This window comes from Penicillium psychrofluorescens, assembly GCF_964197705.1.
Source record: "Penicillium psychrofluorescens genome assembly, chromosome: 3".
In the NCBI taxonomy this organism is placed as follows: Eukaryota; Fungi; Ascomycota; class Eurotiomycetes; order Eurotiales; family Aspergillaceae; genus Penicillium; species Penicillium psychrofluorescens.
This window is the reverse complement of record NC_133441.1, coordinates 3135170-3160295: the sequence shown is the minus strand read 5'-3', so window position 1 is coordinate 3160295 and position 25126 is coordinate 3135170. Positions and strand designations below refer to the sequence as shown.

Here is a 25126-nt window from a genome sequence, read left to right as displayed (position 1 = left end):
CGCGTTGTGGCCGTCGTGCCATGATCTGGACAATACTATGCGTATTGATGCCGGATTTTGTCGCGGGGGCTTTGATTTCTCTTTGTTGTTTGAGGAAACCATCCTCCAGATCCTCCCCATCTCGCCAATCCTACTTGTGGTCCCATTCCGCTTGTGGCATCTGTTCCAGAAACGGCACAAGGTCGAGAGGTCATTGCTGTTGCTTCTTAAACTGGTAAGTTGGCATATCGTACAACGTCCCGGTCCGAATATTCCTCATCTAATGCTTGTTGTTCTTCCGTGCGGCAGGCTGCCTGGCTGGGATTGTTAGGTCTCCAGATTTCCTTGACAGTATTATGGTCCCTACCCGCCGCCGACAGGACCATAACATCCATTCCAGCCAATGCCGTCTTGGCCTTCGGAGCGTTGGCTCTTTGTTTGCTATCCCATGCAGAGCACACACGATCTGTCCGACCATCCTTTATTTTAAACACCTACCTATTCTGCAGCCTGCTTTTTGATGGTGCCCACGCCAGGACCCTGTGGCTTCGCCGCGTGGATCAATTCGACCTGATTATTGCAATCTTGACAAGCATCGCTGTGGGGGTCAAGCTACTTTTGCTTATTCTTGAAGCTGTTGAAAAGAGAAGTATCCTCAAGCCGGAGTATAAGGGATATCCTCCTGAAGCAACTGCCGGATTCTATAACCGAGCTTTTTTCTGGTGGTTGAACCCACTCTTCAAGAAAGGTTTCTCGAAAATACTTTCCGTGGATGACTTGAATGTTCTGGACAAAGAATTGAGCTCTGAGCGGCTCCTGGCTAAGTTTGAGGAAAGATGGAGTAATGGTAAGTAACACAACTGTTTTGACCGAAACACTACTGACACTTGCACTGTCCAGTGAAAGCAAAAACTCCGAGCTCGCTACAATTGGAGTGCTTCAAGGCTACCAAGGCTCCCTTGCTGGCGGCAGTTCCTGCCAGATTATGCGTGGTTGCTTTCAATTTCTGTCAGCCCCTGCTGCTGACCAGGTCGCTCAAATTCTTCGAAGAGCCCGTCAACAGCTACACCAATGACATCGGTTATGGTTTGATCGGCGCCTACTTCTTAGTCTATGTTGGCTTGGCGGTAAGTTCTTTCGATACATCGCGGCTTGGTATAAGGAATTCAGCTAACACCCTTTCTTCGCAGCTCTCTATGGGCCAGTACCAGCACCTAACCTACCGGGCCATTACTATGGTACGGGGTATCATGGTCACAATGCTGTATAAGAAAGCAAGCAGCCTCAACATGACCGAGGCCGATCCGGAGAATTCGTTGACACTGATGAGCGCCGATGTCGAGCGGATCACGCAAGGCTGGCAGACGATGCATGAAATCTGGGCCAACTCGTGTGAGATTGGGCTGGCTATCTTCCTTCTGGAGCGACAACTCGGTATTTCGTGCGCTGTTCCAGTGTGCGTAGCACTTGGTAAGTAGACCCCGACAGTAACTAACTCTAATGAGAAGATTGTCTGACGGGTTTCATTACAGTTGCCTTAATCGGTTCATTGATTGGGATGTCATTTGTCGTCTCGCGGCAAGCCAAGTGGCTGGAGGCCATCGAGCGACGGATATCATCCACCTCCGGTATGCTTGGATCAATCAAAGGCGTTAAGATGCTGGGTCTGCAATCTTCTTTTATGAAATTGGTTCACGGCTTGCGGATCGACGAGTTGAATATCTCGAAGAAGTTTCGAACCCTACTGGTATACAACATGGCTTTCGGTATGTCCACTTACTCCAAGCAATAAGGCGTCTATTGTTAACATTCATAGCCTGGTTGACGCGCATCTTCGCCCCGATCTTCACATTTGGGGTTTATGTCGCTATATCGCCCAATAGCTTGACCTACACCAAGGTGTATACCTCGCTGTCTTTGTTCTCCCTTCTGTCTGATCCTCTTTTAACCTTGGTCATGTCCCTGATGTCCTTTTTTGGATCGATGGGGTCATTTACTCGAATCCAACAATTCTTGGACAAGGAGAATCACTCGGATCACCGACGCAGTCCCTCTCAGACTTTGTTTCTGGATGATATGGGTGACACCAAATTAATTTCTCCGTCCGACGATTTGACAGTGACTTCTAGCACCACCACGGAGTCTATGGAGTCGCTGAAGAAGCGCGGATCAGCAACGACCCTCACTAATGCGGTCATGGTGCAAAATGGAACATTTGGGTGGGATGCAGATAAGGAACCAATTCTCAAAGACATCACAGTCACCGTTCCCCGAGGCAGCTTTACTATGCTTATCGGACCCTCTGGGTGCGGTAAGTCGACCTTGCTCAAGGCTCTTCTGGGTGAGATTCCTTGCTCAGAGGGCAAAATTGAATTGTCTTCAAAAAGCGTCGCATTTTGCGATCAGACCCCGTGGCACATGAACGGCACCGTGAAAGACAGCATCGTGGCCATGTCGCCTTTTGACGAAAGGTGGTATGCATCGGTGGTCCATGCTTGCGCTTTGGAGGAGGATCTCGCACAACTTCCCCGTGGGGATAAGTCTGTGATTGGAAGCAAAGGCATTGCCCTCAGTGGAGGCCAGAGCCAACGTATTGTATGTCTCCTTGAAGGCCACTTTGAAAAGCTTGACTGACACGACTTCTAGGCACTTGCCCGGGCCGTTTATGCTCGACGAAAGATTATCCTTCTAGACGACGCATTGAGCGGCCTCGACGCGACCACTGAGAATCACCTCTTCCACAGCCTGTTCGGTCACTATGGACTGCTAAGGGAAATTGGCACATCTATCATCGTCGCCTCGTCATCTGGTGAGTATTTACCAAAACTCAGATTAGACATCAAGCTAATCTATCTACAGTCAAGCGTCTTCCTTTCTCTGACCACATCGTGGTCCTCGATAAAGCAGGCCGCATTATTGAACAGGGCAGCTACAGCGCACTGAACAAGACCGGTGGGTATGTGTCGAGCTTTGGGCTTGGTGCAGCCGATTGGGAATACAAGAACAGGTTTTCGGACGCCCCCAGTCACGCTAGCATCGACTCTGTTCAAAGGGTGAAAGAGGCAATGGCGAAGAGGCCCCCGAAGGAAGTCCGCAACACTGGCGGTGACATCTCGATCTACATGTACTACATCAGCGCCATCGGATGGTTCCCTGCCATTGTTTTTATGGTGGCTATGGCCGTATTTGTGTTTTGCATCTCGTTTCCCAGCATCTGGTTGAAATGGTGGTCACGGTCCGATACGTTGGAGCCAAAGCAGCATATCGGCTATTACCTGGGAATCTACGTGATGCTCGGCTGTGTCGCCATGCTGGCTCTCATTGCTGGCTGCTGGGAGATGGTCATCCATATGGTCCCCAAATCCGGGGAGAACTTCCACCGCAAGTTGTTGAACACCGTGCTTCGCGCCCCGATGGTGTTTTTCTCAATGACCGATACCGGTGCAATCCTCAACCGGTTCAGTCAAGACTTGCAGCTTATCGATATGGAGCTCCCCGTCGCAGCTATCAACACTGTGGCAACATTTTTCCTTTGTCTTGCGCAGATGGCCCTGATTGGAGTCTCCTCGACATACGCGGCCATCTCTTTCCCCATCGTGCTTGGTATCCTGTTCTTTGTCCAAAAACTGTATCTGCGCACGTCGCGACAGCTTCGTCTACTGGATCTCGAGGCCAAGGCACCTCTCTACTCCCATTTCACCGACTGTCTCCAGGGTCTTGTTACACTTCGGGCCTTTGGCTGGCAATATGCCATGGAACGGAAAAACATTGAGTTACTGGACTACTCGCAACGGCCATTCTACTTCATGTTTGCCATCCAGCGGTGGCTTACTCTGTCGCTGGACTTGGTAGTGGCCGGAATTGCCGTTCTTTTGATTGTGTTGGTGGTAACCCTACGTGGGTCGTTGAGTATGGGCTACGTTGGTGTTGCCCTCCTGAATGTCATCATGTTCAGTCAGAGTATCAAGCTCCTGGTGACCTTCTGGACAAATCTGGAGACGCACATCGGCTCCATCCAGCGCATCAAACACTTCACGACCAATGTCAAGCCGGAGGACCAGCCTGGTGAAGACGGCGATGTGCCACCCAACTGGCCGTCGAAGGGTGCAGTGACCTTTAATTCGGTTTCTGCAGCGTACAGGTATGTTGTCTATTTCCCCAATAACAGACTCGATCGCTGACACCGTCAACAATCCAGACCCGAGGAGCCAGTGCTGAATGATGTCTCGCTCACAATCAATCCGGGCGAGAAGATTGGTATTTGTGGACGAACGGGAAGGTAAGCTAATTCTACGGAACAGACTACAAAAGAAGCAATATCTAACCCGGATTTGACAGCGGCAAAACGTCGATGATCATGAGCATCTTCCGGATGATCGAGCTAACCAGCGGCACGATCACCGTGGACGGCGTGGATCTGACTCGGGTTCCCCGACAGGAGATCCGATCTCACATCAACGGAGTGTCACAAGACTCGCTTCTGATCCAGGGCACCGTACGCCGCAATGCCGACCCAGCCGGGACGCAGACGGACCAAGACATTCTAGGCGCGCTCCGGAGCGTGCACCTGCTCCCTGCGATCCAAGAAAAGGGGGACCTGGACACAGACATGGACGAGCTGCACCTCTCGCACGGCCAGAGACAGCTCTTTTGCCTGGCGCGTGCACTCCTTCGCCCGGGCAACATCGTCATCCTCGACGAAGCAACCAGCAAGTGAGTCTTTTTTTTTCTTTTTCTTCCCTTCTCCTTTTTTGTCATCCCATACGTCGTTTCTGGCGCCCCCTGCATCATGCGGCTGGAAATGAAAATCCGCGTGTGCAGATCTGTCTTCCCTTCATCCCTTGCATCAGAGGACTAAATCCCGCGTCTTTCCTAAAACAGCGTCGACACCAAAACAGACGAAATCATGCAACGCGTCATCCGCGAGAAGTTCTGCACCCGCACCATTATCGCCGTTGCGCACAAGCTTGACACCATCCTGGACTACGACCGGATCGTCGTGCTGGATGCGGGCCGCGTCGTCGAAACCGGCGAGCCCTTCGCCCTGCTCTCCGATCCCGAGTCGCACTTCAGCAGGCTCTATGCCAGCTCGGTTGTCTCGGAGGAAACGGACTAATGAATTGTTGTTTTTGTTGTTCGTTGCCTGCACAGATTGATCGAAATGAATTTGGCGAGGTTACGATGCCTTTTATTATTTGGTTTCTTGCGATTCGTTCCTGAATGGTACATATCAGCATCAACATACACTGTTGGTTGTCCGGCGTTGTTGTCATTTTGGTTTCTAATTCTGAGTTTACTCTCCTTGAGTTTCTTGCTTTTGGTTGCGAATTTTGTTTCTGCTCTTGGTTGAGTAATGACTGCCCTTGGGTTGACTAGTGCGGCCCGTTTTGCGATCAAATGTCTATAATCGACTCCCCCCGCGGCTGGTATTCGCATACCCACTCACCTGCTCCTTTTTTTTATATAATGGTAATCAAGAGCATGGCTTGACTATCTATCAATCAATGATCGTTTTCAATATGTTTTTCCAGATATGCATTTGTAATTGTTGGTAGACTGGGATGTATATTTGTGTGCTGAATATATATTTCTGCGATACGGTCCCCATCTTCTTCATGCAAAACCCATCAGCCTGAATGAAGACTGTCCATCTCAAATGTTAGCATTGGCTTCTATATTATTACTTCTTGATGAATAAAAATGAATCTACAGGGCGACTCAACTGAACCCAGAGCCATAATGCCAGCCAGCCCCATGGGTCCGGCCCGAATGCCTACATCCTTTCTACAACACATCTATCCATTTAACCCAAAAATGAAATAAAGAAAGTCCGAATGATCCAAGTCCTATTTTGCACCAGATCCATTAAAAGCCCAGAGCTAGCTAGCTGTCAAAATACAAAAAAAAGGCTCAATGAGGCAATCATGCGAATTTTCTCTCGGTATCAACCTCCCTCATGAAAAAAAAAATCCAGGTAGTGGATGAGCCAACGCCTCTTAGATCACGCAATACGTAGGGTACAAATTTTCTGCCCTCTTCCCTCAACTACGAAAGAACCATCGTTTCATCATGATCGACCTCAACGTCATCGCCGAGAAGCCCAAACTCCCAATCACCGCGTTCAATGCGACTCACACGGTCCAGTTCGGACTGGTACTCGCGACGTAGGTGTTCGAGGGTGACGATGACACGCCGCTGGGGAGGTTCATTCGAAGCAGGAATCTTGAAAGTCACGCCGCCACGTACTCCTGCTCTGCTGCTGCTGCCGCCACCTGCTGAGGATCTGCTGTCTCTGCGGCCGCCGTTGGGGAAGGATGCAGCGCTCGAGGATCGGCGTCTAGTCGCCGATGGCGATGGGGAGCGCATGTCAACATCGTCCATGAAGACGTTCCCATCATCGTCTGCTTGCGTGCTCCGATGACGTTCGGGGGATGTGGCTACACTGGAGGACGTAGCTGGCAAGGAGGTAGCAGAGGCACCGGTCTCGACGAGGATGTAGGCTTCGCTCTTGTCGACGCTGGCCAAGAGATTGATCAGCGAAAGAAGCTCGTGACGGATCTCTTTGCTTTCAGCGTCGTCCTCTTCGACAAGCGGGCGGGCGGACTCGTCGATTTCTTTTCTGCCCTTACGAGCGACGGCCGAGGATGGAGTGTCGCGGGTTTGACGGAGACGCTGGACGTTGCGGTAGGCGATTTCGGCGGCACCACGGTAGTCGCTGCGAGCGATGCGATATGCTTGCAGGATGCGGTGGTAGTCCGGCGCACTATCGGCCCAGTTATTGTCGGTATCCAGCCAGGACACGAAGGAGGTCTGTTTGCGAGTGAGGGAGACGAGAATCTCGTCGACGTGAGAGGCGATGTTTGGCACGAGCGAGGTAGGGAAGCGGAGGATTTGCTTAATCCCGACAGAACCGGGACCGGAGAGAGCCAAGATATTGCTAATGAGCGAGCCGAGCGCAGACTTCTGCAGTGCAAGGTCTTGGTATCGGGCCAGGGCGGAATAGGCTTGATCAAATTGACAAGTCTTCAAAGATGCGTGGAATAGGCGCGAGAGCAGGTCTGTTCGCATGCTTGTGTATTCCGGGTCTTGTTCTGACCACGATTCGGAGTCGAGCGCTTGCAGGGCCAGACTGGCAAAATCTGCAACATGGGAAAAAGAACGCACTTGCTCAAATATTGACAGGATGTGCTGGTAGTATTTCGGAATTCCGTTGTGGAAACAATCCACGGAAACAAGATCGAGGAGTGTTGACGACATCTCATGGAGGTTACCAAGTGGTTTGCCGCAGGCTGTAAGAGGGTCAGCGATGTGGTCAACAAAATAAAGCGATGGAAGAGTTACACAAAAGATATGCTGCCTTTCGGAAGTAGATGGCGGCAGTGTCGAACTCCGACACAGCCACATGTAAACGGCCCTTGACATACGTCGCCCAGGAAGTGCTTGCTTGGAAGCGGAGGAAATCCCAGGCAAGGTCAATGTCATTTCTCGCGATAAGGTCACACTGAATGTATGCCAACGCGTTGGGGTAGGACACCTCGCCTTGCCGAGTAACCCAAGACAGGACATCGCGGATCCCCAAAGTCAAGGCATAGCTTTGAGGGATACCAAAAAGTTGACGTGGCTTGATGTCCGTGACAAAAAGATCTTCCAGAATAGTTGCTGTCCGTTGGTTTTTGGTCTTTGTGCTGGTGTCCTTCAACGAGAAAACGGGCGCAGAGGCGTCCATTGTGATGTGATCTGGACATTTTCGGATTTTCGAGCTCAGCCAAGACATCATCTCATATTCGCGGAGCAGGCCAATGAGTGTAGAAAAAAGACTGGCAGCATCGAAAGTAGAATTTTTCCCTTGTTCCATCTCTCCATCCACGAAGGTGACCAAGATTAGCAAGTCGAAAAGAACTTGACGAGTTTGAAGAATCGTTTCCTGGGCACCACTGACAGCCATGCGGGCACCGAAATAAGTCGAGATAAGCTCCGAGTCTTTGCCGTGGAAACCGAGCGGAAGCGTATCGATGACGGCGTCAAAGACATCGCCGGGCAAGTTGTACGCATCCTCCAGGCAGTCGTTCAAATCACTGACTAAACTGTCAAAGGTCTTGTTGGAGATCTGGTCAGAAAACTCGCTACGCTCCCGGAACAGATCCATACGGTCTGTGATTGATGATGACGGTTCTGAGAAAATCTCGGCATCGAGAGCAGCCCGGCACGCAGCGTCAAGCTCGGTTGAAAACTTCTTGTGGAAATCCGATGCGACTCGCATCAACGATGAGGCTTCTTCAAAGAGGTTTCCAAGCTCAGACGAAAGATTGCGATGTCTCCAGCGGTCCATGACCTTTGGTGCTTCCTCGCGTATATCCGCTCCTTCATTGTGAAGAAGCAATTCGGCAGTGCTGCATTCTCGAATAACCGCACAGGCATCTGAAAGGAGCACCCATGGCATCTCGAAGTAGAAGTCATAAGCGAGGGAAACCGGCTCAAATCTTCGCTTGTTGAGATCGTCGGCGACCTGCCAAAACTGGCGCCACTTGGCATCAGTATCGACTCGGTATCTGGTGTAATCCATTTCATCTTCCGCATATTTACGCAGAGAGACTGTAGCTGCCACCGTAGAGCAGAGCCGTTCTGGCAATGGCCCGCTCTTCTTCAGAACTCCCGACGAGGATGATGACAAGGGTTTGAGAGCCTCTTGGTAGACGGCCAGAGCGGTTTCAAGCACTTCAGGCGAGTATCTGTTCGGTTTGAGAATGTAGTCCAGCCACTTTTCGGTGGGATCGCTGACATCATCGAGGGCAGGTGCAGGCAGGGATTCTTGTCGATGGGTCTCAAAGGTTGTTGACACCCAATTCGTAGACCAGTCTGCCACCAAGGTCTGAAGATCGAAGTGGAGAGTGTACAATTGGTATAGGCCGTGGTTTCTCCAAAGAACCCATAGCTCCATGCCTTTCCCTTCCTCCATGGGCTTGACCTGGAAATCGGCCACGCTCCAGAACATATTCCCTGTATCATCTGGATCAACGGGCCGGAAAACAGCGTCGGCAAACAGCTCTTCAATGACCAGGTCAGATGTCAAGCCCCCCTTGGCTGCCCAGAACTTGAAGCGTCCGTCCTCGAATGGTGAATATGTGACTATGTAAAAGCGATCGTTCCCATCCATTGCTCTCTCTGCATTGAACACACGGATGAATGACGAGTCAGCGGGACTCAAGGTGTACAGGACCGTTTCCGGGTCCTGAATTGGGCGGCCGAGGAGATCCTTCGTTGCGGCCAGTTTGTTCGTTGCGAGATTCCATATCTTCAGGGTATGGTTCAGGCAAACGGCGAAGACATAGGTTTCGTCTGATGTCGTAGCAATAGCGTTTGCGACGTTCGGGTCAAGGCTGCGTCCGTTGTGTTTGATCGAGGCCTGTGAGTTCCACCTGACGAGGCCACGGATCGATGCTCCCCAGGTCCTCTCGTCGAAGGTGAGAGGAGACCAATGAGAACCTGTTGGGTAAAAGAGTGAAATTAGTACGAGACACCGAATTTGTCGTGCAAAGGGCACTTACCGTCATCGCCAGCTCTCCTGGTGAGGCGAAGCAGCGCACCATTCTCAAGTGAAATGAACAGTTCCAACGGGCTGCTAGCGTGGAGCCGATGAGGATACGAGAAGGCCAAGGGCGCCGGAACACAGGACTTGCACCACTCCGTCACATTCTCATCAATTGCAGCCGTGCGACGGAAAAATTCGGGGCGGAGCGACAAGGTGTGCAGCTGCTTGGAAGCCGTGATCACGAAAACATGGAGAATCTCATGGTCTTCCAGGTCTGCGAACGCGACTCCCGATGGAATGATCGGCTCCTGGAAGTCCATCCGCAGGGTGACGTTGTACTCGCTGTGTTCCGTCGCAGACTTGGTCAGGTCCGCGCACTGGATCTCCAACACCCTGTTGTCATTGATGACCCGCCATAGGAACGTCCTCGGGTAGACCTTGCGCTTGCGAAAGTAGACATCACCTTGGGTCGCGAGGTATCGGCGAGCGAATTCGTCTTCATCCTTGGCGACGGGAGGTTCGTGGTCGGTGGTGGATGAGATCGAGAACCGCGGGCGACGGGGTGCGCTCTCAGTCGGGATCTGGATGTGAACGGCGGTGGACGGCGCGTACGGTCGAAGATCGACGCGCGTGTCCTTGTAGATTTTGGCCATGGTCGCAGAGGGCAGGGCTCAGCAGTCCATGGCTTGTGTGGTTGTTTTTGTTGTTGTGGGGGGAAGAGGGAAGTTGGAAGGGCGGAAGCTGAAAGAGTCCAGTGAAGAAGCTCTTGCAAAACAGAGTCTTGGCGCGCCTGCCTTCCGCCTTCCCGCAGACTTACTTAGGGATATACTACAGCACATACCTAGTAGGATGTCCGTTATCGGATGATGTGGTTTTTTCTTGTACCTAACTACCAGATACTCCTAATAAAATGTCTGAATAATACAAATAATTCACGCGGGCAACAGGCAAACTCATCAGGTCACTAACATCGTAATCAGAGGTCGTAGTTAACCCGATCTAATCTTTCTCCAAGTCCTTGGGGCTGGGGTCCCCAATGCCGTCCTCGTTGATGGCAAACAAACAGTCACTCTCGGGAAGACATGGGCTATCATAGATCTTGCAGACGCGAGTCTCACCGCGGCCCTTTTTCAGGCTGAGTCGGGTGGTGCTGGCGTGAGCAATGATATTGCCGCCAATGGGCTTCTTCGGGTCCGGATTGTACATGGCACTCGGCCCACCATCGACCTGGGCGACGACCTGGTTCGTGATCACGACGGCAATGCCGAATTCGTCCGCGAGGCGCTGCAGCGTGCGTAGGAACTTGGCCAGGTGGGTCTGCCGCGAGTTGAGCTCGCCACGGCCATTGAAGTCGGTGCGGTACAGCGAGGTCGCCGAGTCGACGACCAGGAGCGAGAACCGCGTCTCGCACATCATCTGGGACGCTTGGTTCAGCAGTTGCAGCTGGTGGTCGGAGTTGTACGCCCGCGCATAGGCCACATTGTCCAAAACCTCCTCGCCAACGAGTCCGAACCGCTGCGCGACGGCGAGCAGCCGCACCGGTCGGAAGGTTCCTTCGGTGTCGATGTAGAGGCACTTGCCCTCACCGCCACCCATGTCAAAGGGCAACTGGCACGTCACCGCGAGCGTATGACAGATCTGACTCTTGCCGGTTCGGAATTCACCGAAGAGCTCTGTGATTGAGCCCGTCTCGATACCTCCTCCAAGGAGCGTGTCCAGTTGCTTGGAACCCGTCGTGATGGAGATGAGCTCGCTTCGTCGGGCGTGCATTTCCGTGGCCGTCGTGAAGCCCATGGGCACCAGTTTCGCCGCTGTGCGGGTCAGCGCCAGGTCGTCTTCCATCGACGCCAGGTAAACTCACCCTCCACCAAGACCTTGGTTGCCTTTTGCTCTGATATCCCCTTGATCTGCTCCAATACGCGTTTTGGTCTGGTTAAGCCGGGCTTGTTAGTCAATCCTGGTCTTGTAGGCGTGGGACAATCAAGCAAATCCAGAATACGTACGTGTACGCAACCGCCTCGACCGTCCGAAATCCCTCATCCACAAACAGCTTGATATCCCGTGCGGTCAACCCCGCAAGTCCCTGGTACAGATGAGCATGGAGACAGTCGACCGGCGAGGCTCACTCACCTCCAGCGCAGAGAGGGGCATGGGCGCACCAGGGCCCGTACCGCCATTCTCATCGTATTCAGGTTGTGGTTCCTCAGCGGTCATGGTGGATGGATGTGGGTTGGCGCAGTGATGGTTGTCCGTCAACAAAACACGCGTCGAGGCTCGTCGAGCCCGTCGCGCGGTCACGTGCCGGTCTCTTCAGGCAACCGCAGCCATAATAGTTGGGTAGAGCGGTATCTGCTAAAATGCTATGTAGTCTATTACTTTGTCGATGTCTTTTAGTTGCCGGAGACTGGGTTCGTGAATCAAACAGTCAGTGTGGCATCATGTATGAGCTAGCGATTAAGCAGCGAAATAATGTCTTTGAAGTAAATTTCTCCGTTCCACACATTGGTTTCCTCAAGGACACTGTTCCTATGGCACCTCTTATGACTAGGGGACCTCCAAACGGCAATGTTATCACTCCAACTCAGTTGTTTGCACCCAGCTATAAGGATATTAGTCGCGGTAAGCTGGAAGTGATTAATAAAATTAAATATTTTCCCATTGCTCAAGTACCGTCCGATGTGGTGTAGTGGTAACATCACCGTCTCTCACACGGTAGCCCGGGGTTCAATTCCCCGCATCGGAAACCATTGTACAAATTTCTTTTTTTTTTGGGAGCAGGTGCATAAGCTTATTTGGTTCAACTCTTCTGGACCTAACTAATTCATGGGTATCAGTCAAAATGGTATAGTCAGCGGTTGCCGTGGGTAGAGAGAGTTGGAGTGAAGAATTGCATAACGGCATATCTGTTGGGCCTGATGCGAAGGATTGAACCGGTGTAATACATGTATGCATCCTGCCGTCTTCTTGCTAAAACATAGATTCCTATGCAAAGCGGCTCCCCTGGTTAACCCCATTGCCCCCGCAACTGATATCTTGCATCAGCCAAGAAAACAGTGGCATTGCGTGGTCCGTCTGAAAGTCATCCGTCTATCCATGGCTGCAACCAACCCTCCACGCGATGGGCCTTACGACCGAAATGGTCCCAGTATCGACTTTCGCATGCTCCGTCTGTTGTCTTGTGGCATCATCGGGTCGTTGATTGGCAGCGGTCCCGGCGCATTCATATGGATGTTGTCGTTGAAGATCTGGCTCATTTTGCGCCTGAACTCCTCGGATGATCGTCGACGAAGGCCTGCGACGTGAGATCAGCATCCAATTTAGGGGAATAAGAGGCATCTGTGACATACGCTTCATCCGGGAAGCTCGGTTGGGCTGAGTGGGAAGGTGTACACTGGCGTCAATCGTAGCTGGGCTCAGGGCAGGCTCCTTCGGGATATCGAGAATAGTCTCCCTGGTGCTTGGGACGATGGGAGTCCGGCTTTGTCCGAATATGCGTGCGTGGAAGCTGGAACGCTTTTCGTGGCCTCTCAAGACGCCGTGTTGCGGCTGAGGGGCATTGTCCATGAATGGCTGGTTGCCGTAGATGCCGCCGGGGGTATGGACCCCGCCTCGCAGTTGAGGCTGGCTCGTGTAATTAGGCGGGAGTTCCAGCTCAGAACTGATGCGGCTCGTCGAGATGGACGGCTCGGACAATGGGGAAACCATCGGACTGTTGATTAGTGTCTCAAGCGCTGGACCCACGGGTCGGATGTTGGATGGCTTCAATGCCGAACTCGCTGGCAAGCTTCCAACGGGCGTTCCTGGCATGTATGGGCTCGGGAGAGGGGTGTTGGGGTTCGAAATCCAGATCCCCTCGGTTTGCATGCCACTCTCCAGTGCTCTAGCCCCGAACGGGATTTCATCTTCGTGAAGCATGGGAAGCAGCAGTGCGTTCTCCTTGGCGCGGGCCTCAGCTGCAGCGTGTCGGCGTAGATTCCGTCGGTTGTAGGCCAGGACACAAAATCCAGCGAAGAGCGTGATAATCTATTGCATCTGTCAGTCTCTGGGAAGGTCATGGGAAGGGGTTCTCGTACAATCAGGGTTCCCAACACCTGTTGAAGTAGACCGTCAGCAGGGATTCTGTCATAGTTCTTATCGGCTGGTCTTACAAAGCTCAGCTTCTGCCACAGTGCCCAGCTCACCCAGAAAGTCATGATGACCTGTGTGGGCGCCTCTGTGGGGGGTGTTCAACCGGGCAAGGCAATCGCAGTTGCAGAGGGTGTCAAGTATCAGGTCTGGGGAGTGCCGGTGTTGCAGCCTTTGGAGGACTGGGGGAGGATGAGAGCGAGAAGAGGAAGGCAAGACGAACAACAGCCATGATTCTGGATAGCCGGCAGGTGTCACTGGAGGCTCCTTCCTTTCTTTCTATACCTCCGGTCCTTCACTAGATAAGCATAACTCCGGGGCGGCACAACCCAGCCGCACAACTCGGACATTAGTATCCTCGGGGTCAACCCGATTGGTCCGTTCCGGTTTGGTTCCAGGAACTTGATCCGCCGAGGGAAACCATGGATGACGTACGATCATGTGCGGTCTCCCTCTCCACACGCTTTCGGTCTCTCTCTCTTCCTCTTCATCTTCTTCTTGTCCTTCCTCTATAACCCCACCATGCCACCCTTTCGCAACTTACTCAATCGGAAATCCCAACCCGGGGAGACCGAGGTCAACGACAACCACCTCTCACCAGATCCCCAATCCCAACAACGCCTCGCTCCCGTGGACTCTCGCCGAAGCCACGACCGTGAGCCCACGGAGTATAAACTGGGTGGTACGTACTCGGCAACCCTGAACAAATAAAAATATACCCTGATGGTTTGCGTGTCGACAGTCATCAACGACAGTGGCGTCTACCTTCCGGTACGGACAATGCTCCCCCCCCCCGCATTGGGGTATGGACATCCCTTTCTAACGGCGACTACAGCCGTCTCCCCCGGAACGACCAAGTTTCTGGCGCAGATACCCTTCTGCACGATCGCCCAATAATCATCGCGATCTCGTCGACGAGAATGAGCCCTTTTCCATCTCCCGCGAGTCCTTCGACTCCTACCGCCGATCATTTGTATGTCGCTGCCATGGACCGCATCTCGTTCGCCCAATTAACAGTCCGATCTAATGTAGGATATCTCCGCCCGTTCCCCCGTAACACATCCTGACGCCTCTCGCACCTCATTGGATTCCCGAGTTTCCCGAGTCACGTCGCCCTCGATGCAGTCAAACAACGTTCGCAAGACCGCCCCCAAGCAAGAGGATGACTTCGAGGATGTCGGGCTCAACGACGACGCCAAGCCCAAAAAGAAAGGAATCTTTGCCCGCTTTGGCGACTCCTCGGGCGAAACACAACAATCGGGAGGCGCCAAGCCCACCTCCACATTTGGCTTCCACATTCCAGGCAGGAAACGCGGTCAGAGTGGTGGTGGATCTGAACTCGACCCCATGAACACCCCGGCACCTACTTCCAACCCTGTAAGTGGGGAATAGGACTCTACGTTCTTGGACATTCTATGATATATATATATGGGTTTCTTTCTAGCGGCGTTATGGTTTGGACATGCAACGGATTCGGGCTACTGTATTTGTTTGGATAATCTAGTTGGGATCTCTCTCTTTCTGCATCTTTGTATATTTGTTCCTTAAGTAGTTTGCTAAACATCATTAGTAAAATGACTTAATATCATAAAGCTACTGGAGTTTATACTAGATCGCAAAAAAATTCCCTTTAGTCCAAAATATAGAACCTCATCTTACTACCCTACCTCGCGAGGCTTACGATAGGCTTTATAATCTAGGATAGTGAAGTGAGAGTTGTCCATTAGTGCGACCACTGCTTCTTCACACGTTACTCCGAATGTATATTGTTTGTATTAAAAATGCATACCTTAACTCGTCTGCAGGGCCAACTGGCTGACTTTTGAGAGATGTGGTGTCACGCCGAAATGAGGCGCAGGTGTGGTAACCAAAAAGAGCTATATAGGAGGTCTGATACTGTACAGCTATTTGTATTCACAGTAGCTGCGTCGTTAATTTTTAGTGCAGTAGCATCCTCTCCGCCTACTGTAACAACCTTTAACAGATGCAGTTTACTGTACAAATCCCCTGTTGCCAATTGTGCCATTTCCTCGACATAGCAGAGATTATTCAAATGGCCAATAACGCTCGTACTCAGCCTTTTCCTCGTCAGTCTCAGTCAATTGCTCCAATATCTGACCTTTGACAGCGTGTAGGGCAGATTTGCAATCATCGTATCGCTCATGCTCGATGAAGCCTTTGTCCGGCCATAAATCACCCAGTCTCTCCTTGACCTCCGCAACAAGTTCGGTTCCTGCCACTGCACCATCGCTATCCAATTTGATACGCTCGATATCTTCTTCTGAAAAGTCGAACGGAAACGGCATGTCATTGCTGACGGCAGGCAAATCTGCCCATGTGTCCTTCAGATCCACCAGAAGCGATTGAAAGTGCGCCTCGCCGTATTCGAACATTCGCTGCGCAAGAAATATCAGCCCGTACGCTGCCGTCTTTCGGAATTCGACTACTCGATATAGATCAGGGTTTTTGGCAAGCATGAGTTTCCGCCATCCAATAAACACGTTTTGGATGGTATACTCATGTACGGCCGCAGACCGTTCTTCTGGTGACAGCCCAGAAAGTTTCGGTCGTGGTGCCAGATCAAGTGTCTCAGGCTCAAGGAAATTCCAGTCGAGGAAGGCAGGATCGGGATTTTGGTTGAAGAGTGGTGAAATGTGGCAAGACTGCCAGTCGATGATACCCGTAATCTTTTCGGGATTATGCGGGTCTACGAAGACGTTGTCATCATGCAAGTCATTATGCCAGAGACAGGGGTTGGTAATGGCTGCGTCCTTGGGGATAAGGGCATCAACGACTTGTCGGTACCACGCTAAAGCAGTAATTTTCTTTTCCGTGTCTGGTCGGTAGAGCTTCGGGCCACAGAATAAGGCAGTCTGCTTAGGAGGTTTCAAAGATTGTATTGCCTCCATCTCTCGCGTCCCGACTGCCTGCAGATACTGCGTTAGAGAAGTCCCTGTAAACTTATCAGCGATTGCACGACGATGACGCTAACAACGACGTACATGGCCCTTTCTCGACGTCCAAAACTGATCGGGCTGCATCAACCCAATCCCGACCCGTAGCCGGCCCAATAGCAAACTCCGAATCTCTGACGGTCTTGCCATCCTTAACGTAGTAGTTGCCTGATGGTGGCGGCATATCTCCCGTGTAGTACAAACTGCCGTAATGCGAGAATGAAACGCTCAGCCATTGCTTCTGGAGACGTGTCAAGGCAAGAAGCACTTGGAGCTTCTGGGGTAGTTTCATCGTGCCCCAGATTTGGGACAGCGGAACACCTTCAACTTTATCCATGATGATAAATTCAGCCCCAACAGGGTGCGATTTTGCTTGCGAGTTCCATGAGTATACGCGAGGCACTGGTGTGTCAAGAACATTTCTTGCCTCCCAAATCAATCGTGTAAGCAAGATTCCGTGTGGATAGAGTTCAAGATGGACTCCAGGATGAACTTACGAAGTCCATCGTGGCTACTTCACTGGCCGTAGTAAAGTGAGGAACGCCAGCATTCGGGTTAGGCACCTTGGCTATGACTTCTCGGCCATTGTCCATAGACATGAGGAATGCTTTATTGAACATGCCGTCGGCGTACTTCTTGATAGAAATACATCGAGCGGCTCCGACCGAGTCTGCTGCGACACTTGCCAGCCGATTCATGTCGAATCTGATCTCCCGCTTTCGAAGATTCTCTGCCTCATCTACAATGAAGCGGCCACGCGTAAATTTGAAGAATTCATCGCTAGAATTCCATTCTGATACGGATGAGTAATATGTTGAATCGCACTGAGATGGATGTGCTTACCGGGACAGTGATCGTGGGAAAAAGTTGGGGCCTTAGAGATCGAGCAGCAGTGTTGCTTCGGGCTTGATATTGTACTTCGAATGTAGGCACAAAGACGGGCGGATGGGAGTCGGCACATATTTCATGAAATGATTTGACCACCTTTCAAGCACTCAACCAGCTATTTTATCAGATCCCCAGAATGACCACATTTTCCATATTGAGCAGTTCCAGGAGATGAGGTATCCCGTGTTGTAGAAACCCCCTTTTTTCGAAGAAACGATGAGCATTCCTGCTTTAAGTAAGTGCTCATATGACTTGGGGATGACTAAGATTCTGGTAAATCGGACGCCGAAGATGGCGTCCAAGGTAGCCATTTTTGGCGCCCAATTTACCGTCACCTAGCGTTGGGGTATAATAATTGCAATCACTACATGTTGGAAGATGTACCCTTAAAGCAGATCGATCACGGCCTACAAATATATATATCGCCAAACGTATACCTTGTCATTCCCTGGACCTTCCAATCTAGGGATTTCTACCTCTAATGTAACTCAATTGTATTAATATTTATTCATAGACATACGACTCTGTATTATTTCCCTAGCGGCTTCTTCATTTGCACCCGAATAAAGCTTCTCATCCCTGCCGGTCCTTATCAAGTGCAAACAGTGCAAACACCGACAAAAAAAACTTCCGCCGCCCAAAAATTTCCCAGCCGAGAATCAGTGGTCTCTCCGAGAATCTCAAACCACAACTCTCCAATTTTTACCCATTGTGACAAGGCCAGCGTCGCTGAAATAACCAGCAACCATGGTCGGAGTCAAGCGCCGCGTCGATAATAGCGAGGAGCGCAATGGAAAGCGCTCCAAGACCAAGCAGGGCTCCGATTCGACCAAGAAATCGAAGCAGGCTGCGCCCGTGAAAAAGACAGGGAAGAAGGATGCAAAGCCTGAAAAAGACGACAAGAAGAAATATTCGAAGAAGAAGGTCCAGCAGGAAGAACCCGAGGATGAGGACGACTTTGATCTCGACGATCTGTCGGACTCCGGAGACGATGACCTCGATGCCCTGGATACCCTGCCAGATGGCGATGTCGACATGGATGATGTGAGCGACAATGTCGAGCCAGATAGCGAGGAGGCCGACGAGGACAAAGGCGCCAAGGGAAAATCCACGGCTGCCAAGTCGGCTACGAACGAGGGCAAGCAGGAGAAAGACGAAAATGCGGCAAATAGTGTGTATCGCTTCTCTATATTTGGTGACATGGTGACTGACCCCTTCTCTCTCGTTTAGATAATAACTCCCGCGAATCACACGCCAAACAAAAGGCTCTCCAGATGGAGCGCAAAGCCGCTAAACCCAACGCCGATATCGTCGCGCGCTCTAAGAAGCTGTGGGAGCGTCTGCGCCGCAAATCCCACGTTCCGCTCGAGGAGAGAAAGAAGCTCGTCAAGGAGCTGTTCGAGATCATCACGGACCGTGTCCGAGACTTTGTGTTCAAGCACGACTCGGTGCGAGTCATCCAGACAGCCCTGAAATACGCCAATGTCGAGCAGCGGAAGCAGATTGCGCACGAACTGAAAGGAAACTACAAGGAGCTGGCACAAAGCCGCTACGCCAAGTTCCTGATCGGAAAGTTGATCGTGCATGGGGACGCGGAGATCCGGGATCTGATCATTCCCGAATTCTACGGCCATGTCAAGCGGCTGATTCGGCACCCCGAGGGCTCGTGGATCCTTGACGACATCTACCGTACGGTTGCGACGAAGGCACAAAAAGACAGACTTCTGCGCGAGTGGTACGGTCCGGAGTTTGTGATCTTCCAGGATGACAAGGAGACCTCGGCCGATCTGGCCAAGATTCTGGAGGCCCATCCGGAGAAGCGGTCGCCCATCATGCACTTCCTGCACGAGCTCATCAACCAGCTTGTGCAGAAGAAGACCACCGGTTTCACCATGCTGCACGACGCCATGTTGCAATATTTCCTCTGCACCAAGCCCGGCAGCAACGAAGCCAACGAGTTTATTGAGCTGCTCAAGGGCGACGAGGAAGGTGATTTGGTCAAGAATCTGGCCTTCACCCAGTCTGGCTCGCGCCTGATGTGTCTGACTCTGGCATACTCCAGCGCCAAGGACCGTAAGCTGCTTCTGCGGTTCTATCGAGACACCGTCAAAACCATGGCGGGCGATCTACACGGCCACTTGGTTCTCCTGGCAGCATACGAGGTGATTGACGACACCAAGTTGAGCTCCAAGTCTATCTTCTCCGAGCTGTTGAACCAGAGCGATGCGGCCGAGGCACGAAATGAAGAACTCATCTTGCAGGTGAATGACCTGACCGCGCGCGTTCCCGTGTTGTATCCGTTCGCCGGCGACCGTGTCAAGTGGCTTCTCCCTGAAACCGACCAGGCGGTGTTGAACGAAGTGCGCGAGATCCGCAAAGAAACTTCGAAGAAAGACGCGGCTGTTCGACGCCAGGAACTGGTCAAAGCGGCATCCCCAACCTTGTTGGAGCTGATTGCTGCCCGTGCCGACACGCTGCTGGCGACCAGCTTCGGATGTCAGTTCATCGCAGAGGTTCTCTTCGAAGCGGATGGCGACAAGACCGCAGCGCTCTCCGCCGTGGCCGAGGCGGCCAAATCCCAGTCCGAAACCAAGGACTCCGCGTCCGTCGGACGGCTGCTCAAGTCGCTTGTCCAGGGCGGACGGTTCAACAGCGCCGAGAAGGTCGTCGAGAAAGTGCAGCCTCCGCTGAACTTCCACGACCTCCTGTATGAGCAGATCCGCGACGAGATCATGGGTTGGGCCACGGAGTCAAACCCGTTTGTCATTGTGGCGCTGGCCGAGTCGGAGGAGTTTGCTGCGAAGGAAGAGCTACTCAAGACGCTAAAGAAGAACAAGAAGGCGCTGGAGCAGGCCTCGGCACCTAGCAAGGATGGCAAGAAGAAGCCCGGGCCGACCAGCAGTGGTGCCAAGCTGCTGCTGGCGAAGATTTAGTTCGTTCCGCATAATTTTTTGTACAGAGCAGTTATACAAAAGCATTCTTTTTTGTTTCTTTGGGAGTATGTGGATCAGGGGTTCGCCGATTGTAGATAATCACAAACACTGCTCGAAAACAATCACATTATTTTTCCTGATCTTTTCACTATCACCCATCACCTACTACTCTGTACTACTCAAGTGTTCAGGGGAATACACTCACGCCCCAGTCCCAAACAGGCAACGATCAAAGCACGCTAAACCTCGTTCGACACGCCCGTTTAGGGGCACTTTCGACCCTCCGATCGTGCCTTTTTCCTTCTCCTTTTCCGCCTCAATCTAGCCCAAGGCACCCAATGCCCTCCCTCGCGCTGACCAACCCGGACATGATCCTGCCGAATGACGGCGAACGACAATCTTCCACACCCTCGCCGCCGTCACTAGCTTACCTGTCGGGTCTGAACAACTACAATAATAATGCAGGACCGAGCATGGCCGTGCAGCCGTCCGCACGGCCCAAGAAGTCCTTCTCGCGGCCCGGCTGGACGCACGAAGAATTAAGAGAAAGTCGCCGGTTGTCGGATATTGGGGAGGAGCTGTCGCCCGCGCGCGTGGGCGGGTTCGCTGATATAGATGACATGGATGCGGAGCAGCAGCAGGGTCTGGAGTGGCCGCCGGTGATTCGCGAGCAATGGGATCAGAGGAACGATAGTGCGGCCAGCAGTTCCAGTTCCACGGTCAGTGCTGGAAGCCGACGGGGCTCGCGGGAGCAGACTTCGACGCCGCAGAATGATGCGGTCAGGAGTAGTAGTCCGGCGCAACCGAGGAAAGAAGATGCTGCTCCTCTATCGACTGCTGCTCCCGCGGAAGCAAAGCCGGCCGGGGACGATGGTTCGTCGGCGATCCTGAGCAGCGAGGCGGAGAGGATTCTCGAGAATGCGAAGAAGCGATTGACGGTATGTGAGACATTCGACACACGTTCGGAGAATTTCACGCTGATCATTCACAGCTCATGGAGGGCAATCTTAATCGGGCTCGCTCGTCAGTGTCAGTTCGACTGACTCCGTCGCCATCACCGTCCGCTGCCGGTGGCTCGGCGTCGCTGGGAACGCATTCGCCTGGTGGGCTGTACCGGTCGATATCGCGCACAGATCGCAAGAGTTCCTCTCTTCGGCGTCAATCGCAGGTTCCCGGACAGGATACATCGAACAATCGACACTCGCGGGTGCATAGCGAGACTAATTTCCCGCCAGAGTCTAGTCTGGAGCCCGACTCCAAACGTTTATCCCGATCTGTGAGCGCAATGGGCGCAAGCAGTTCAAGTTTGCACAACGATGAGAGAACTTTCCAGTATGATCCTAAAAGGGCCTATTTGACGCATCGGGCATCCATCTCGTCTATGTCCAAGCCACACTCGACAGGCAAGCGGTCTACACAATCACCGCAGTCCCTCGACTCCCACGAAGAAGAAGAAAAAGACGAAGCAGACAGCCAGTCGGAATCCCCGAAGGGGTTGGGCATCTCTGCAGAATCCGAGTCCAGCCCGGCCGATTTTAGTCCTGTCTACAGCGCGCATGGCCCTCCCAGTCGCGCGCAGTCCCAGCTGCAGGTGCGCGATCTACAGTACCACATGAAGGGTCTTCATATCAAGATCTCCTCGTTGAAAGTCAAGGCCCAGGAGGACAATCTCCGTCGACGAAGTCTGCAAAGCCTGCGTACACCTAGTCCCTTGTCGGCAGCGGATCATTGGTATGCGAATGCATTGGAACTGCACGATGGACGCAACAGTCGGGGCTCAACAGCCCGCCGCGGTGACAGCTCGGAGTACGCGCGTGAACTGATTGCAGAGCATGAAACGGCCCGGAGCAAGAATTACCACGTCGAATCCGAGAGAGACGAACGCCGGCCCGTGGAGCAAGCCACGCTGAATCTCGCCAAGCAAACAGGCGTCAACTTGCAGTCGCCGTCAGCCGGCGACTATGAGGAAGCGCGGGCTCGCTCGGTCGCCGAGAGCATGTACGAAGACGCAGAGGAGGGTGAGTTCGACGACGGGGACATCGACCGGGCAGCCTTGGATGAGATCCTGCGCGAACCGCTGGACGAGGACCTGGAGAGTCCTGTGGAGACGCCTTCGCTGGATGCTTTCCCGGATGTGCCTCATCACTTTACGGACGAGACACCGCACGAGGAACGCGAAGATGCCTTTGACTACGAGCATTTCATCCTCCACAGTGCCCTGGGCAACTACACGCGCCAGCTGCGACCGGCTAGCACAGTCTCCTCGGCCGGCTCGGGAGAGACGACACGGCCGACGCAGTCAGTACAGTCGGCGCAGTCTCTACACCCGGCGCATGCGATGCACTCAATGCAACAGCCGCGCGCCCAGAGCGCCATGTCGGACTCGACAGTTGCGACTTTCGCAACTGCCACAGAAGGCGAGAATTTCACAGACGACGAGGACGATGAGGACGAGCTGGACGGCGTGATGTACTGGGATCGACGCTTCAACCACGGTATGTCTTCCTCTCTTTTGCATGTCTTCCACAACTAACAATAGCAACAGAGCTGCGCACTGGACGTGTACGCAGCCACCACGACCCGAATGTCATCCCGGAGACCGATCGATCCGAGACGCCTCGGGCCGATCGCGACGACCAGGCGACTCCGGTAGAAGGCCAGCCCTCGACGCCCCGTGCGCAGCGGGACGATGGTACCGACCGACCATCATCGGCGGCTACGGCGACACCGACCCAGCTCGCCTCGTCGCTCGTGTCGACTGTGCGGGCTGCGTCGTCGACGCCCAGCTCTGGCGGGATCGACGAGGACGACACGCAGATGCTGGAGCAGCTGTTCCAGAGCCTGGGGGATGTGTGCTCTGAGTTGCAGGCTATCATGGGTTCAGAGGATCCAGATATGAAGGCGGCACGGGTGCTGCGACGCCGACTGGACGCGGCGAGACGAGTGTTGGATGGAGAGTTGGATGCGTGAGGGTTGTAAATGTGTAGATACTTCTTTTTTTTTCTTCTTCATGATACCCAATTGTCGATACTCAATCATTTATTCTGGTTACTTACGTGGTGTGCCATCATTATTATCCACGGTCCAGTCAACAGACATACCCTCCAAACCCTAAACGAACAATACTCACACTCCTCTTTAAGAACTTCGCAGACCAGGGTATAATGCAGAAAGAGAAAAAATCTAGTTATCTGTCACGGATAACCTAGTGGAAGGCCCACCGCCAGGCCAACCTCCCTGCTACGGCAATTGCCAGCGGGTCCTGGTGCCTGGTACGAATCCTGGGGTCGTCGTTGTACTCGCGCGAGTAATCCGCGACCGCTACACGGCGCTAAGCAATGGAAGTGACCCTTGAGGGAAGCAATTCTGCAGAGACACTTCCACCCTGGGATGGCGTCGCCAGAATACACCGGTCCGTTACAGGCTGGGTGGCTGTTTGGTGGGACAACTCGTCTCTCTTCTTTTTTTTCTTCTTTTTTTCGGTGGCTGCTGGGTTTGGGTACTAACAACCAGCCCTACTTATTATGATGGATGTGTACGTATTCTCATATTTTCACTACTCTTTTTTTTCCCTAGCTGAGAAACAAAATGTCTATTTACTCTCTGTCTGTTGCTCGCTGTCAAACAACTTATGTGACCAAATCTGGAACTAATTACCGAATCTTCCATCATGAAACAAAAGATGCCCAATTCTCTTTGTCCAGCACCAAGTGGTCGAGCAGTAACTCGGTCAGCTATCTTCCTTGGTCTAGTGGTCATGATTTCCGCTTGTCATTAACACTGAGAAGCGCGGGAGACCGGGGTTCGATTCCCCGAGGGAGAGTCATTTTTTGCCAACTTCGCCGGCTATAGCTAACAATCACGCTCACTGAGTTTGTTTTTGCTATTGGTCTTTTTTGTGTACCGAAAAAAAGATCAAAGGACGCCCGACTAAGCACACCCAATCGAGATCATAAATCACATTTCGCATAGAATTTAGGTACAGATACAACAACCAACACACATCGCGAATTAAGATGAAACCAACCACAGATCAAGATCAAGAATTAAGAACCAGGTGTCCCTTGAGAACTAGATCCCCCCTGCTGCGTGTGCGTCTGCTCCAGCACGACCGCGTAGAACTTGCCTTCCTCCGCGGTGTCGTGGTATTGCCCTGCCGCGAGGATTGCCCTGCAATAGTCAGTCAACAACCTATTTGTTTCGATATCCATGATCCATCCCGTAGATAGCAAATCCAGACTCATGTGTAGGATCAAATATATACACCAGAGAAGATAGTTATAACCCCGGGCATAACAATGCAAAAGAGAAAGACAAGACATACCACCCCTTATACTTGGGCTGATTGAAAATATCCGTAAACGCGCGCAGAATGCGCAGCGGCAGTTCGAGGATCGAAGGCAATTCGGGCCCTTCGCCGCAGATCGGAAGACCTAGCTTGTTGACGGGGAGATAGACCGTCTCAGTGGTGTTTTGCGGGTTGCGCGTCTCCTGGAAGACGAGGAGGCGGCGCGTGGGCGGTGGGGGAGGTGTTGCAGCGCTGCCGCTGCCCGAGGTGGGGGAATTCATAACAGTAGCGATCACGGTGAAACGGAAGAACGTGGAAAGGATGCTGAGAACGGTGTTTCTATTGTTGTTCCTGTTTGAGGGATCTTTTCAAGGTGTGTGTTCTGGTTGAATAATAATGATGGGTGGAACCCGAGGTTGTTTTTGGATGG

At 52.5% G+C, this 25126-nt stretch overlaps 9 protein-coding genes and 2 non-coding genes across 11 annotated transcripts; 6 read left to right on the top strand and 5 right to left on the bottom strand.

Annotated features, from left to right (window-relative positions):
- Positions 1 to 37: 37 nt before the first annotated feature.
- PFLUO_LOCUS5308 (uncharacterized protein) lies at positions 38 to 5095 on the top strand (the record flags this gene model as incomplete). Its single annotated transcript, XM_073782741.1, has 11 exons — positions 38 to 214; positions 289 to 826; positions 880 to 1106; positions 1170 to 1449; positions 1512 to 1745; positions 1796 to 2574; positions 2626 to 2788; positions 2839 to 4120; positions 4178 to 4258; positions 4318 to 4692; positions 4861 to 5095. The coding sequence occupies 11 exons, from the start codon at positions 38 to 40 to the stop codon at positions 5093 to 5095; spliced, it is 4371 nt and encodes a 1456-aa protein (XP_073639366.1).
- A 929-nt stretch (positions 5096 to 6024) lies between these two features.
- Positions 6025 to 10161, bottom strand: PFLUO_LOCUS5307 (uncharacterized protein; the record flags this gene model as incomplete). Its single annotated transcript, XM_073782740.1, has 3 exons — positions 6025 to 7268; positions 7321 to 9462; positions 9525 to 10161. 3 exons carry the CDS (start codon positions 10159 to 10161, stop codon positions 6025 to 6027), a joined length of 4023 nt encoding a protein of 1340 aa, XP_073639365.1.
- Positions 10162 to 10507: 346 nt separating this feature from the next.
- PFLUO_LOCUS5306 (RecA recombinase Rhp51) lies at positions 10508 to 11722 on the bottom strand (the record flags this gene model as incomplete). The annotated part of the gene is made up of 4 exons (XM_073782739.1): positions 10508 to 11319; positions 11370 to 11437; positions 11512 to 11591; positions 11639 to 11722. 4 exons carry the CDS (start codon positions 11720 to 11722, stop codon positions 10508 to 10510), a joined length of 1044 nt encoding a protein of 347 aa, XP_073639364.1.
- Positions 11723 to 12180: 458 nt separating this feature from the next.
- PFLUO_LOCUS5305 lies at positions 12181 to 12251 on the top strand. The gene has a single exon. It is a non-coding gene; the product is annotated as a tRNA-Glu (tRNA).
- A 382-nt stretch (positions 12252 to 12633) lies between these two features.
- PFLUO_LOCUS5304 (RecA recombinase Rhp51) lies at positions 12634 to 13701 on the bottom strand (the record flags this gene model as incomplete). Its single annotated transcript, XM_073782738.1, has 4 exons — positions 12634 to 12800; positions 12856 to 13531; positions 13582 to 13599; positions 13657 to 13701. The coding sequence occupies 4 exons, from the start codon at positions 13699 to 13701 to the stop codon at positions 12634 to 12636; spliced, it is 906 nt and encodes a 301-aa protein (XP_073639363.1).
- Positions 13702 to 14155: 454 nt separating this feature from the next.
- On the top strand, positions 14156 to 15025 carry PFLUO_LOCUS5303 (uncharacterized protein; the record flags this gene model as incomplete). Its single annotated transcript, XM_073782737.1, has 4 exons — positions 14156 to 14315; positions 14376 to 14404; positions 14469 to 14606; positions 14666 to 15025. 4 exons carry the CDS (start codon positions 14156 to 14158, stop codon positions 15023 to 15025), a joined length of 687 nt encoding a protein of 228 aa, XP_073639362.1.
- Positions 15026 to 15678: 653 nt separating this feature from the next.
- Positions 15679 to 17093, bottom strand: PFLUO_LOCUS5302 (uncharacterized protein; the record flags this gene model as incomplete). Its single annotated transcript, XM_073782736.1, has 3 exons — positions 15679 to 16586; positions 16636 to 17014; positions 17085 to 17093. The coding sequence occupies 3 exons, from the start codon at positions 17091 to 17093 to the stop codon at positions 15679 to 15681; spliced, it is 1296 nt and encodes a 431-aa protein (XP_073639361.1).
- Positions 17094 to 18222: 1129 nt separating this feature from the next.
- PFLUO_LOCUS5301 (Pumilio y domain member 6) lies at positions 18223 to 20408 on the top strand (the record flags this gene model as incomplete). Its single annotated transcript, XM_073782735.1, has 2 exons — positions 18223 to 18646; positions 18706 to 20408. 2 exons carry the CDS (start codon positions 18223 to 18225, stop codon positions 20406 to 20408), a joined length of 2127 nt encoding a protein of 708 aa, XP_073639360.1.
- Positions 20409 to 20746: 338 nt separating this feature from the next.
- On the top strand, positions 20747 to 23378 carry PFLUO_LOCUS5300 (uncharacterized protein; the record flags this gene model as incomplete). The annotated part of the gene is made up of 3 exons (XM_073782734.1): positions 20747 to 21346; positions 21400 to 22903; positions 22954 to 23378. The coding sequence occupies 3 exons, from the start codon at positions 20747 to 20749 to the stop codon at positions 23376 to 23378; spliced, it is 2529 nt and encodes an 842-aa protein (XP_073639359.1).
- A 767-nt stretch (positions 23379 to 24145) lies between these two features.
- On the top strand, positions 24146 to 24231 carry PFLUO_LOCUS5299. Its single transcript has one exon. It is a non-coding gene; the product is annotated as a tRNA-Asp (tRNA).
- A 223-nt stretch (positions 24232 to 24454) lies between these two features.
- PFLUO_LOCUS5298 (uncharacterized protein) lies at positions 24455 to 24977 on the bottom strand (the record flags this gene model as incomplete). Its single annotated transcript, XM_073782732.1, has 2 exons — positions 24455 to 24578; positions 24733 to 24977. The coding sequence occupies 2 exons, from the start codon at positions 24975 to 24977 to the stop codon at positions 24455 to 24457; spliced, it is 369 nt and encodes a 122-aa protein (XP_073639358.1).
- Positions 24978 to 25126: the final 149 nt, after the last annotated feature.